This window comes from Calonectris borealis, chromosome 19 (assembly GCF_964195595.1).
Source record: "Calonectris borealis chromosome 19, bCalBor7.hap1.2, whole genome shotgun sequence".
NCBI classification, from domain to species: Eukaryota; Metazoa; Chordata; class Aves; order Procellariiformes; family Procellariidae; genus Calonectris; species Calonectris borealis.
Genome location: NC_134330.1, coordinates 3,752,697 through 3,767,523, shown reverse-complemented (window position 1 = coordinate 3,767,523; position 14,827 = coordinate 3,752,697). Strand labels below are relative to the sequence as shown.

Sequence of the window (14,827 nt, the reverse complement as noted above, 5' to 3'; positions counted from 1 at the left end):
ACCTCACTGTAAGAGACTGTCTTCTCAAATAGCTTCTTAACTGTGCATACATTTTATTCATTTTCTCATTTAAAGGTTTCTTGGGGAAGCTTAATGGTGCAAGTCCAGTTTTAATAAGTAATGAAGATGGTAACAATCAAGATAAATGTAAACTTGGGACTTGTTTTTGCGGTGGTGTTGTAGGTACTGTAAGGGCTTAGTAGGTGGTGCTTCTGTTTCTTAAATTATTTTCTTAAATAGTAGTAATCTCACCTGTATTGGGACTAGGAAAACATTTCCTTTGATTGGAAGCTATGCCCATTGTGACATTGCCTGGTAACAGCAGTATTGCAGTAGGCATTTCTGTAATCTGTGTTTGGTAGTGATGGTCTTGCTGGCAGTTTTTCTTGAAGAAAATATTTATTCCTTTTTCTCTTCTGCATTAGTAGCTGGTATAAATACATAGCCTCCTTGTTGCCTAATCCATTTATTGATAAAATTACATGAATATTAAGTCTTGGAGTAAATACTGACGTTGCTTCTGTTAGGGTCATTCATAAGCAGTATGTTTCCAGGTCTCATTAGCCTTATAGGTCTTTGGAGATATGCAGCTGCTTAGGAAAGAAAATGTTAAACGTTTCCAGGTGATACTTTCCTCGTGAATCCAGCTGAATCTGCTGTCGATAGACCTGGTATATTTTCTTAGTGTGTGTCAACACGACGTGTAAATAAAACATGAACAAAAAAGGTGTCCTTTAGACTCCATACAAGCATACAATTTATAATTTATTCTAACCACACATGTTTCCTGGAAGCTTTGTGCAAAGGAAAAGACGAAAGGAGGCGGGGGAAGATTCTTTAACAGTGCTGTCAGTGGGAGTCCTGCAAAGTCATTTAGAACAAATGCTCTTGAAGTTCCTTAGGGAATGAAAATCTTGTTGTGGATTATGAAAGACTAGTTTAAAAAAGCAAATATTAATTAGGAAGGTCCTTCTTTAGAAATTTGAGATTTAAAGTTCAAAACCAGTATGTTGTGTACTTAAAGTATTTCCTTCTTGTGGCTGCTATTAGTGATGGAAGCGCTATGGATCAAGAGTATGGCCCTGCATACACACCACAAACTCATACTCCGTTTGGAATGCCACCAAGTAGCGCACCTCCCAGTAACAGCGGAGCTGGAATTCTCCCTTCTCCTTCCACCCCTCGTTTCCCAACTCCTAGAACACCAAGGACTCCTCGAACACCTCGTGGAGCTGGTGGACCTGCAAGTGCACAGGGTTCAGTCAAGTATGAGAACTCTGATTTATACTCACCAGCTTCCACACCATCAACATGTAGACCGCTTAATTCTGTTGAACCTGCAACTGTGCCTTCCATTCCAGAGGCACACAGTCTTTATGTGAATCTCATCCTCTCAGAGTCTGTAATGAATCTCTTCAAAGACTGTAACTTTGACAGCTGCTGCATATGTGTTTGCAATATGAACATCAAAGGTGCTGATGTTGGAGTTTACATTCCTGATCCAACGCAAGAGGCCCAGTATAGGTGTACCTGTGGTTTCAGTGCTGTTATGAATAGAAAATTTGGCAACAGTTCTGGACTGTTTCTTGAAGATGAATTGGATATTCTAGGACGTAATACGGAGTGCGGCAAAGAAGCAGAAAAACGCTTTGAAGCTCTCAGAGCTACTTCTGTTGAACATGGCAGTGGAGGACTGAAAGAACCTGAGAAACTGCCTGATGAGTTAATACTATTGCTGCAGGATCAATGCACCAACTTGTTCTCACCGTTTGGAGCAGCAGATCAAGATTCCATTCCCAAAGTTGGTGCAGTTAGCAACCTGGTACGTGTAGAAGAAAGGGATTGTTGCAATGACTGCTACTTAGCCTTGGAACATGGACGGCAGTTCATGGACAATATGTCAGGAGGGAAAGTTGATGAAGCACTTGTGAAAACTACTTGCTTGCACCACTGGTCAAAAAGAAACGGTAAATATTGAAAACAGCTTATTTTCTATTTGTCCACCTATGAATTTTTTAAAGTTTTTTCTTTAATGTTTTTCCTTTGTGAATATTGGATGCGTAAGACTCTTTTTCCACCTGCATGCTTGCATAAACTTCTATTTTAATGGTGTTCAGAATAACCATTCCTTTTTCATTCTGTGCTGGTACCATACACTGAGCAGAGTGTAGGCCTTGGCTACCATCAATTGTAAATTCCTGATGTAAATTTGAAGTGTAATGTAAGACCACAGTAACTGTCCACAACACTTCACTAGGCTTATTCTTTTAAAGCAACTTTTGGTGACTGCATCCACAGAGGCTCTGTGGAATGAGTATACAGAGGAAGTGTAGGTGGTTCAAATGGTGACTGTATTGTCAAGGCTACTGTGGTAGAATTAAACAAGATTTATGATTCAGTTGGCTCCCCCCTTCTTTAAGGGGGAGGTGGTAGTTTAATGGCATGTGTGGCAAATAAAGCATTATTGTAGCCTTCACTGTATGTTGAATCTGCCAGAGATCCTTGGATTTTTGCTTCTGGGGCCTGACTAATGATATACTGTCTCACGGAATACCCTTTATTGTGTGTGTATTTGCATACTTCTCCTCTCAATAATAGTCCTTTCAAATAGCAACTCTACCAGGGTAAACAGTGAATATGAAACTTTGATAGCATTAGCTGCGATTCATAGTTGTTAATGACGATGAGGAGGACTAACAGTAAAACACAGCTAGGTTTCTGTGTATCAGTGGGGGATTAAGTTTAAAAGCCCAGGCTATAGATAAATCAATGTTTTCAGGCACCCAGGAGAAGGCTCAGTGTTACTGTGACCTTGGTATTTTGGATAAAAAGATGTAAAGATACTTTTAAATGGAAGTCTATGAAATTATAGCCATACCAAATTTTGTGTCAGCTTTTTATTCTTAAACACAGTACATTAAATGGCATAGTGGTGGCAAGCTGATGAAATGGGCTGTGACTGTTCGAGGCTTCCCTCAACTTCTGTGAAGCGAGCACTGGGTGGCAGTCTGCCGAACCCTCCTTTATTTGGAGGGAAAATCCTGTCACTTAAGGGTTGTACAACTTGTTTGTAATTTTTTTATTATTATTTTAGGTTTTTTCCCCTTAGTTTAAATCACAAAATGGTAAGGCTTTCAGGGGAAAGAATTCCACAGGAAAAAAAAAAAGTCCATTTGTGTTTTTTATAAGTGGCTGAGAGGGGAAGAGGGAGAAACTCTAAATCTGTGTGCTTAACTTTTTATATCATGGCCACGTTTCAGAAGAGACTGATTTTGTTTAAAATCAAGGTGGTTTAGGATTCTGGGTTGTTTGTGGAGGGCTTTATTTTATCCTGTTGTTGCAGTAGGCCTTGACAATTTTTTTGTCCTTTCAGTTGTGGATGTGAGCATGCAGTGTTCCCAGGACATCCTTCGTATGCTGCTCTCGCTCCAGCCCGTTCTTCAGGACGCAATTCAGAAAAAGCGAACAGTCCGGTCTTGGGGTGTGCAAGGCCCCCTCACGTGGCAACAGTTTCACAAAATGGCTGGCAGAGGCTCTTACGGTAAACTGCTGTGTAGGCTCCTGTCTGTTTGTCTCCACTTGATCCGTCCACCAACCTCAGTGTCTGGATGCTGTTCAGCCTATTGGAATTCTAAACAGCATTTGACCTTTCTTTAAACTAACAAGAGCTATTAGGCAGGGAGAATTCTTCTCTTTAGAAAAATAGAAAATATTTATATTCCTTAAAACAGTAAATGAATTAGATATGTGTATTTAAAATTAACAGCTTCAATTGCACTGTTTATATACACTTGACACTTCTCCAAGTGAGGGAGTGAAATTGCCAAGATGGATTTAATGTTAAAAACAGTAATTGCTCTGGTTTTTTTTACTCAAAAGAATTACTCCACTTTAATTACTGTAAAAATAGCGTTAAAAATACTAGCTTTGAAATGCTTGAAAAAGTGTGCTTTATTGCTCAGTAGTTTCAGAACTCTGTTGAAGATCTGAGGTTATCCAGTGTGTTGTCTATGATAAATATTTGGAGTGGCCAACACGTGATGCATATTTACAGATACAAGGTAACTTTTGTGCACTCAGGATTTAAACTGACTTCATTAACATATGAGATAGTTTTACCACTAAGTAGAAGAATTACCTTTCACCAGCAGATCTTTTGTAGCTATATTTAGAACATGGTAATTATACATGTAAATACATGTTTTTAAGTTTTGGTGTTTTTTTTTTTCCCCTTCTGTGGTCCTTTACATATCTGCTTAAACTATTTACATTTCTTCCCCCTCTTTTTGATCACTCTGGACAGTAAAGATCTGTTCCTAAATGCCTATATACTGATAGAAATATTAAACAACTGTGGAACTTCTTGAGGCCCTGAGAGATTTCAAATAACAATAATTAGCTGATGCTTTTTTGTAGAGGGTTGGATCATACATGCAGGTTTTTCATTTGTATCTGTTAAAATGAGAACTATTCCATTTATAATCAGTGCTACTTCCTGTTAGATGCTGGGAAGGCTAGTGTTTTTTCTATTCATGTTTCCTAGAAGCAGGGTGTTAATTTTAAGCTTTCTGCTTAATATATTGGAAAAAGTGTCTTGCTTTTCCAGGAACTGATGAGTCCCCGGAACCACTGCCAATCCCAACATTTTTGTTGGGATATGATTACGATTTTCTGGTGCTGTCTCCATTTGCTTTGCCATATTGGGAGAGGCTGATGTTGGAACCTTATGGATCTCAAAGAGATGTTGCTTATGTTGTGGTGTGCCCTGAGAATGAGGCTCTGCTGAATGGGGCAAAAAGCTTCTTTAGGGATCTGACTGCAATATACGAGGTATGTTATTTATGGCAGTTAGCAGTGAAATGGATTTTTGAAAGATTATTTCTAATACATACTTATAACTACTTATCAGGCTTGTCTCATGATATAAACGCTTGCACACAATGCTGTCCCGGAAAGCTGCTAGAAAAGATTTTAGGAATGGGCACTTTGAAGATAAGGGTTGTTCATGCTGCTCACCATTCCTTTTAGTAATAGCTGTTTTGAGAGTCTTTATCTGATAAACGCCACTCAGTGGTAAAACTCTGTATTGCCACTTCAATTGTTTTAGCTACATTTAATTAATTAATTAAATGCATGTATTTCTCGGATTGTGATTAAGATTAGATGGCGTATCAACCTGTTTTTCTTGCATTTAGGAAAACCTGAAAATAAACCATAAAATCACTATTAAACATTGCATACTGATGTAGTATTCTAGAATTAAATGTTACTTTGGAATATCATAACTAAACTATGAGTTCTCTGTCTTTATATGTATGCTCCTTTGTGTGATATTTAACAGTTTTTAAGGCTTACAAATTCCTTATCTTGCATCTTCTATTTTACCTTCTTTGCAGTCATGCAGGCTTGGTCAGCACAGACCTATCTGTAAGTTATTGCCTGATGGGATCATGAGAGTTGGACCTACTGCTTCAAAGAAACTTTCTGAGAAGCTGGTCACAGAATGGTTCTCACAGACAGCTAATGCCAACAGTGAAGCATTTTCCAAACTCAAACTATATGCCCAAGTTTGCAGATATGAGCTGGGTATGAAATTTTTTTTTTTAGTGTTTCTTATTTCATGCAATTACCACTTACTCCATTCCAGTAGAGGAGAAGAAATCATTGCATTTATTCACTGAGTCTTATAGTTTGTTGCAGTTTTCTGGTTTTAAGCTTGGGGGGAAAACAAAAAATCCAAAACCCCCATATATTTAGATACGTGCTAAAATGGCTTCTTATCATCTAGCAGTATTTTTAGGGAATGGCTGCCTGATACGGACTTCAGTTGTCTTTTTGTATTGGTGACTTAAATTCTGAAGCAGTGATTTCTGTCAGTAAAATATACGCTAAGGGTTTGCTCTCTGTTTTGTTGAAACTATAGACTTATATAGATGAAGTATGCTTAAGAACAGCTGCAACATAAAATTTATGCTTTTTTCTGGTTTTAGGTCCTTATCTTGCTTCTCAGCCTTTGGACAGTACCTTACTTTCCCAAACAAATCTGGTCCCTCCCTCCAGCCAGCCGGCCTCTGCTCTGCCCCCAGTGACAGCTAATGCTGGAAATCCTAACACTCCATCATCTGCTCCTGCAGCTCCCACCAGTAGTACTATGACAGCAACATCAAACAGTGCCATGTCTTCTGCAGCTACTACAGCTAATTCAACGTTGACTACCACTGCCCCAACATCCTCTTCTGCCAACATAGGCAGTGGGATACCAACAAGCAAGCCTTCTTCATTTCCGCCTTTTAGCAGTATGAACAATACCACTTCTGCCTCCCTGCCCGCTCAGGCTGCAACGGTCCAAAATGGGCAAACAGGAGGACAGCAGCAACAGCCAACACTGCAAACAGCAGGGATGTCTGGAGATACTACTTCAGCGCCTGCACAGCCCCATCCAGAGGTTTCTGAAAGGTAATGAACTGCAGAGTCAAACCTGCTTCGGCTAAAAAAACCCCTCGGCTCAACCAGTGTGAACCTATTAATGCCGCTCTCGTCCCCTCAATAAAAATCTTTATTTCTTTTCTAGTCACCAGGCTGCTTTTTAGGGAGAATGAGAGTTCGTTCATGGTGGAGCTGAACTTTTTGGTTCCAGTCTTAGCTGCAGTTCTAATTGCATCTCAGTGTCTGCTGTGGTACAAAAATAAACTTTCTCTTTTTTCTTCTCTCTCTAAAGAGAAAAAATTCACCAAACTACTCACTTCTATATTTTAAAGTGGGGGGGAATAGATAACTGGCACCATCTTAAAGTTCTGCTTTCTGTTATCAAAGTTATAGTAGTAAAGACAGCTCTTACTGAGAGACTGACCTTATAGGTATTCTTGTTCCCCAGTTGAAGCAATAGAACTATGTGCTGTTGAGCTTCTGTAATAAAGAAGGCTAAAGAAAAGACAAGCGATACTGAGTTGCTGATAAGCTCACATACAAAAATGAAATAAAAAGACTGTTTTTTTTATACCGCAGTTGACTCAAAGGTCTTTCAGATTAATATTTGACAATTTGATCTTAATTTTAAAGTAAAAATAAATCTTTATGAAACTCGGCTTTTTGTAACTGGTTTCAAAATTTCATTTCCAGCACTATGGATCGTGATAAAGTTGGAGTCCCTACAGATGGAGATTCACATGCTATCACCTATCCACCTGCAATTGTAGTTTACATAATTGATCCTTTTACATATGAAAAAAAGGATGAGAACAGTAGCTCGTCTAGTTTGTGGACACTTGGACTTCTGCGCTGCTTTTTAGAGATGGTTCAGGTTCTTCCTCCTAACATCAAGAATATAATTTCTGTGCAGGTGAGCCAACAGTTATAGAAACACGCCAAACAAAGTATCTTTGGCTTTGGTTGTGTTTTGGAGGTGATAACGCCCTCAAGGTGAAAGTTTCATTTGCTTTGTAAACATTACTTACGGTTCTACAGCTGTTAAATCACTAAGATCGTAGTTTTTAGAGCAGTTTGGGTGTTACTAACCAAAGCCAAATCCTGTAGTGGATTCCAAACTCATCAGTCTTATCTCTGAGGAAATGTAGTGGCCCACTCCAATGAGTGAAGCATGGGAAAGCTGCTTGTCCCATCACTGGAATCTGTGGTGCCAGCCTGACGCTGCTGGGCTTTAGACAGTGCTCCTTCCTGATAGACATCCAACTGTAATGCTGTCAGCAGCTGCAAAACTAGTTAACAGAGGGCATCTCTTTGGAGGAATCGTTAAGATTCTCTTCTAAACAAATTCTTTTTTTCTCTGAAGAAAATTTCCATGACAATAACTGCTTGAAGTCCCGCATAACTTTGGAAGAAGTGGCAGGAGATACCCAAGAACCAGAGAAATTTGATTGCAAAGTAAAATTCTAAAAGCAGTGTACCCAAATACTATCTCAAAAGCCTTTTAATCTAATGATGAAACAGTAATTTTTTTTTTCCTCTCTGTAATCTGTTCTAGATTGTCCCATGTCAGTACCTTCTACAACCTGTGAAACATGAAGACCGGCAGATTTACACTCAGCATTTAAAATCTTTGGCATTTTCAGCTTTTACTCAGTGTCGGAGACCTCTTCCAACGTCCACCAACGTGAAAACATTAACTGGCTTTGGCCCAGGTTTAGCCATGGAAACTGCTCTTAAGAGCCCTGATGTGAGTGTTGTTAATGTGGTTGTGTAAATATGCAGATCAGAGAAATGTCCCTGTTTATTAGATCACTGGCATCTTTCACATTGACTAGCTAGAGTTCTTAGGAATAACTGCTTCCTGAAACTTCATGGTCTGTTCTGTTGTCTTTATAGAGACCTGAGTGTATTCGACTATATACCCCTCCTTTTATACTGGCTCCTGTAAAGGACAAGCAAACAGAACTAGGAGAAACTTTTGGAGAAGCTGGCCAGAAGTATAACGTACTTTTTGTAGGCTACTGTTTGTCTCATGATCAAAGATGGCTTCTTGCATCCTGTACAGATCTCTATGGAGAACAGTTAGAAACTTGCATAATTAATATTGATGTACCAAACAGGTAAGAATAAAACTGTTAAATTAATTTTTAGCATGTATGTCTTCTTTCATTGCCTTAAAGAATTAGTTTGTTTATGATGCTGTAAGAATAACTCTGACTTTTTTAGACTCACTATATTGCAAAACTAGCTAAAGCAAATGGATATTTTCCATATTATGTGCGTATTGTTTTGAGTTAAATTTCTAGAATAATGTTATTTGGTTTCATGTGATTCTTGAGTGTTTTTGTATGTGTGTTCATACTTCCCCCCTCCCTCCCCCCACTTCTGGCTTTTGAGTCAGTGTTAGAATGTGATTAATTAAAAACAAACAAACAAACAAACCGAAGTTGCAATTGATGTACTACAATACCAACATTCTTGGGTCCTATGAATGTTCAGGTTAATACAAATAAGAAGTTCCAAATGTGGCAATAAAAACTTGTTGCAGATGGGTTCTAGCTTTGTTTTCCCTTCTTTCTTAATTCTAGAGCTCGCAGGAAAAAGGGCTCTGCCCGCAGACTTGGTCTTCAGAAACTCTGGGAATGGTGCTTGGGACTTGTGCAGATGAGCTCTTTGCCATGGAGAGTTGTAATAGGCCGTTTAGGAAGAATAGGACATGGGGAATTAAAAGGTAACGTTAGCATTTTTAGAGTCTAAAACTTGATTTGAAGCTTTCATTTTTCAATAATATAAAGTGTCCCTGTTTCTGGAAGAAAACGTAAATAATTTTAGAGGTCGTTTGTGTATTCGAAACTTAACAGACGTGGTTCACCACACACTATTATATGTGAAATATGTATTCTGCAGCAAGCACTGTTCTTCTAGACAAACCTATATGCTTTATATCCTCAGACTGGAGTTGTTTGCTGAGTCGCCGAAACCTTCAGTCCCTTAGTAAGAGACTAAAAGACATGTGCAGAATGTGTGGTATCTCTGCTGCAGACTCTCCCAGCATTCTCAGTGCTTGTTTGGTGGCAATGGAACCACAGGGGTCCTTCATTATTATGCCAGGTATTTCAGAAACTCTCTCTTTCTCCTTTTTTGGGAAGGGAACTAATAGTTTGGGTTTAGCAAAACTAAGGAAATACTTGATTTCTCTTCCAAAGATTCTGTATCGACCGGCTCTGTATTTGGACGCAGCACCACTTTAAATATGCAGACGTCTCAGCTGAATACCCCACAGGACACATCATGCACTCATATACTTGTGTTTCCCACATCTGCATCTGTGCAAGTAGCATCATCAACTTACACCACTGAAAACTTGGATCTGGCCTTTAACACAAACAATGGTTAGTAGCTTGGATTTTTTCTTGTTTTAAAAACAAACCAACCAAAAAACCCCTTGTCACTCCCCCTATAATAAGAATAAGTCTGTTTATTCTAATGAACCACAAGATTTATGTGGAAAATCACTTGATTTCAGAATGCATTGTCATATCCTGTACGTAGGGAAACTATAGAAATTCACTGGTCTTGTTCTTTTTCAAGATGGAGCAGATGGAATGGGAATCTTTGACTTGTTAGACACTGGAGATGATCTTGATCCTGATATTATAAATATTCTTCCTGCATCCCCTACTGGATCCCCTGTACATTCTCCAGGGTCCCACTACCCCCATGGAGGTGATATGGGCAAGGTAACTATTAAATACAGACTTGCGTGTGTGTTTTGTTTGTTTTTCTCCATCTGCTAATTTCCTCTTGTGGAATGAAAGGTTCCTATGAAATGTTTTGAATCAATTGGATGTTGGATCGTCTTTGCAAGATTCATGTAATGCTTGCATATTTCAAAATGCTTTGTGTTTTGAAAACTACAGATCATTTCTATTAAGTTTGTGCTCTCCTAATGTTAAACCATTGCCTGTTGTTTTACAGGGTCAAGGCACAGATCGATTGCTTTCAACAGAATCTCACGATGAAGTAACAAATATACTGCAGCAGCCATTGGCCCTTGGTTATTTTGTGTCAACTGCCAAAGCAGGTCCGTTGCCTGACTGGTTTTGGTCAGCGTGTCCTCAAGCACAAAATCAGTGTCCCTTGTTTCTTAAGGTACTGTAACTTCAGCAGGCTGTACAGCCGTCTTTCTGGACAGTCTGTCATAGAAAGTTGTGCAGTGTGCAGGGATCTGAATTATGAAAATTACTATGTTTAAAACAAAGTCGGTGCATGTGTCTTGGAATATGTCTGCTATTGCTTCTAGAGAGGTTGGGTTTTAAATTTTTGAGCTTTGGCTTTTTATGTTCACTTTTTTTAAGGGAAGAAAAATTATTAATGGAAGTAGCAAATGTTCTGAAGGGTTCTGCTCTTCTGATGGTTTCTTCGTGGTAGTCTGGACTCCTTTCTGTTTCTGGCTTTGTGCTACAGTATTTTGTAAGAATAGGTTGAGTTTCTAGCCAGATCTCTGGTTAATGTTTGACTCACATGGGGACCGGTGGTAGAGAGGCAAGTACACAAGTGTAATGTAATATCTCATTTACACTGGGTTAAAAAAAAAAAAATCTCTTTAGGTATTGCAGAAAGCATAAAAGTTAGGTTTTCCATGTTGGCTGTTGCCAAGTGATAGCCATTTTATCATCTGTCTGGATATTGTCTGATCTCCTTATCTTTTTATGGCACAGTCAAGACATACTTGGCACATTTAAGGCTCTACATTAGTATACAGAGAAACTTTCTGTATTAACATTATTCACTTTTGACTTAAATTAGCATCTCTAATACTATGCTTTATTTTCTAATGATACAGATATATCTTCTTCAGCCTTATTTGTGTCTGGATTAGCGGTTCCTCTTGGCCTAAGCTCAGCTATGGCTTTGGTATACGACATATTTTTTGAATAGGGGATTTATTATTTACCCTAAGCAGCTCTATATATGGAATATAAATAGACCAGTCTTACAGAAAGCAACTGAACTTCCAAGTCTGTATATTACTAGACAGCTTGGGCCACTCGAGTTGCTTTTTTTAATAATCACTTCATGTAGCAAAGGGATTAAAAAAAAATTCCTAAAATATATTACACTACTAGCACTGTGCTTTTAGGAGAGATCTGCCTGCATTTCCTTTATATTGATAATTCCTGAACTTGTTGACGGCCTAAGGATAAGATTTGTTTTGGCTTGTGTGTCAGAGAATAGAAGATGACTGCAAGGTACGGGACACACCACAGAAGGAAGAAAATATTCAAACTGTAGTTGAATCAGGCAGTAACTGCTGGCATCTTTCTTCCTTTCTTAGGCCTCTTTGCACCTCCACGTGCCTTCAGTGCAATCAGACGAGCTACTCCACAGTAAACACTCCCATCCACTTGATTCTAATCAAACTTCTGATGTGCTCAGGTATTTATGATTGATACTTGCATTTCATTTTTAATACTGCTGCAGTGAAGCTACATATTTTTTTATTTTTCTTGCTGTTAGTTTTTCTTTGCGCTGCTGATATCCTTAGTACGTCACAGAGACAATACAAATTGCTGTGCTTTGAGTGATTAAAAGATGGCTTTATCACAGAACAGTGCAATTAAAAACAAACATCTCTAAGCCCTCCTTTAACTAATTAGTGTTGATTACAACTGAAAATATTTGAAAGACAATGAATTCCTCAAGCTAGAAGAGTGTTTGAGGTGTAACACAGAAGATAGTGCATAAATGAGTGGAAGATAGTTATAGTTAAGTCAGAATCTTGCATGGCAATCTTGTGAAATACTGAAATGCTGAAGTACAAGAGTCTAGAGAGACTCATGTAAATGTAGGACACTTGTTGAGAAAAAGTCAGGTTTTTTTCTTCGTGTTTTTTTTTTTTTAATATGTGAACCTCTTGACATTAAGCATAGACAATTAAAATGACAGTTCTCCACTGAAAGAAAGTTTAGCTTTGAACTGCTTGTAATAATTCTGAATGCATGTTATTTCAGAATGTTGGCAAACCTATTTTACGTTTTTAATACCAAAGAAACTGGATTACATTTAAATTAGGACTGTAAAATACTGTTGGCTTGATGGAAGCTTGTTTGCTTTTCAGGTTTGTTCTGGAACAGTACAATGCACTCTCCTGGCTAACCTGTGATCCTGCAACCCAGGACAGACGGTCATGTCTCCCAATTCATTTTGTGGTGCTGAATCAGTTGTATAACTTTATCATGAATATGCTGTGATCTTCTTCATCTGAATTTTGCAAGACGAAAAATGAGGAAAAGGGATATTTCACTGCAGGACTAAGTTATAATTCTTCTCAGTGCAAGTTGTTTGTGATGGGGTATGAATCTTGTTACTTCCAGCAAATATTGTTTTGACTTGTGAGAGGGGCACCTATTGCCCTACTGTCTTTGAGTCATCGACTATGGGGGACGCTTTAGAATGATGATCAGAAAGTGTACTATAACATTTTTAGTAGCAAAATTAACCATTTTTCCCCAACCACAGTATTTGTGAAGAGTAATGAGCCATAGTACCCAGTCATGGTTAATGAATATTAGAAGCATGGAGATGAGAAGAAACATGAGGAACAATAAGTTTCAACCTATGGCTTCGGAACATCAAGATGTTCTTGTATTGGATTATAGTACCTAGTATTCAAAAATGCCTGCATCTCTTATTTATTGTAAGTTTTTAAATGTATAAATTGTCTTATATTTCTTAACCTCTTTTATAAAAATTTTCCTAGAAGGTTTATACTGCCTTCTTGCTTTAAAGCAATTGGTCTAAAATATATGTAATCGTCTTAATTAAAAGTTGCAGTAGGTTGCTTTTAGAGTATTATTTTTTTGTAAGGGGTGGGTGGGGACAGTAAATTTGTATTGTCTTGATGTACAGTTTAATGGGGATAGAGGGGTTAATGTCCATACCATTGTGTGTGGGGGATTTACAGCTAAGCTGTAGTTGCAGAGTACATGTACAGTAATGAAGTTCACTGTGTTTATATAAATTGAAAAGGTACCGGGTCTTACAGCATTTTATATCACACCTTTACAGAGTAACAATGGCAATATATAAGTGATATTGTAGGTGGTTTAACTTGTAGTGAGAATAAAACGAATAAACTCTTCAATTGAAGTTTGTGTTATGGTTCAGGGCTGTGGCTAGATTCTCAGATCTATTTTCAGTATACAAGTTTTAATATTACAAGAATATCTATTGTGCATTGTTGTTACCTAGATATTCTTGGCACTGTGGTGACTGCGTTATTTTCTTCCACATTTGCGATAAAACATGAATCTGATGCGGAACACACAGAAAACTCTTATCCAAAGTCTCCTGTAAGGCTGAAATTTAGCCCAGCTCTAGCCATTTTACAAATGCAAAAATAGTCAATCTTGACTTTAAGATTGGTGTGTGTTTAACTAAAATGTGGTGTATATAGATTCTCAGTGAATTCTGGTATTCAGATCTTATTCCACTAGTAAAAAAACAGCACCAAACCCTGAACATTTTCCTTTTTAATGTATTTTTGGCACTGTGGTGAAGGTCCCAAGTATCAGTGTATGGCCTTCCCCATATCCCGTTTTCAGGCTCTGGCTGGGGCATGTGCCAAGGAGGCTTAGCCCTCCCTAAGGAAGGGACTGACAAATCACAAGGCTTTCCTAAACGTCTCCCTCTATCTACAGTCACCATTTTTTCTCAGTAGTTTCCTTCCTTTCCCCTAGCACATGCCAAATGTCTGCTCTAAAATAGCCCCTACGGGTGCTGAAGAGCAACTGCATATGCTTTTTCTGGGTTCCTCATCTGACTGCCAGATTAAAAACTTAACTCCTGCAGTGCTCACGTGAGCCTGTTGCGATAACCCGTGTCCTGGGTCTTAATACTGTCCGTCTTGCTGGTTTAAACCTTTAAAGGAGCAAGTTTTAAGATCCATTTGTGCACCCGCTGTTAATCCCCTACAAGGAAGAATTCGCTTGCATTTACAAAACTTCTGTGTTAACGAAAATCAGGTTTTGTAAATGCAAAATACCTGCCTGAGATCGTTTTTCATATAAACAGTCTCACTGAATCATGTATATACAATATTAGCAACTTTTTTGGTTTTGTATAAAGAAGTTGTACAATTGGTGATGAAAATTTTCAGTCATTTCTTCACAATAACATGAGTGCAATCAGAAGCTAGCATATTTTGATAAATAGAGTTAAAAACTGGGTCTGTCCATTGCTTTATCTTGATAATGGTAGCGCACCGCAGATTAAACAGCACGTTTTTGTCTTACAGAAAGTTTGTTTTCTCATTTGGCTGAGATTTTTGAAGTGGAAAAGTGCTCCTAAAACTGGAATTTTCAAAGCATATGTCCTTTTTTTTTTTTTTAAAAAAAAA

General features: G+C 38.2%; 1 protein-coding gene across 1 annotated transcript in view; it reads left to right on the top strand.

Annotated features, from left to right (window-relative positions):
* The window catches only part of MED13 (mediator complex subunit 13), a 58,615-nt gene extending 43,802 nt beyond the window's left edge, over positions 1-14,813 (top strand). The window contains exons 16-30 of the mRNA XM_075168433.1: positions 1,051-1,967; positions 3,374-3,541; positions 4,607-4,830; positions 5,397-5,586; positions 5,991-6,456; positions 7,120-7,339; positions 7,982-8,173; positions 8,323-8,546; positions 9,015-9,157; positions 9,379-9,537; positions 9,633-9,818; positions 10,018-10,166; positions 10,405-10,578; positions 11,765-11,865; positions 12,548-14,813. Of these exons, the coding sequence (XP_075024534.1) occupies positions 1,051-1,967; positions 3,374-3,541; positions 4,607-4,830; positions 5,397-5,586; positions 5,991-6,456; positions 7,120-7,339; positions 7,982-8,173; positions 8,323-8,546; positions 9,015-9,157; positions 9,379-9,537; positions 9,633-9,818; positions 10,018-10,166; positions 10,405-10,578; positions 11,765-11,865; positions 12,548-12,680 (3,646 nt within the window). The 3' untranslated portion in view covers positions 12,681-14,813. The remainder of the gene's footprint in view (positions 1-1,050; positions 1,968-3,373; positions 3,542-4,606; positions 4,831-5,396; positions 5,587-5,990; positions 6,457-7,119; positions 7,340-7,981; positions 8,174-8,322; positions 8,547-9,014; positions 9,158-9,378; positions 9,538-9,632; positions 9,819-10,017; positions 10,167-10,404; positions 10,579-11,764; positions 11,866-12,547) is intronic.
* Positions 14,814-14,827: the final 14 nt, after the last annotated feature.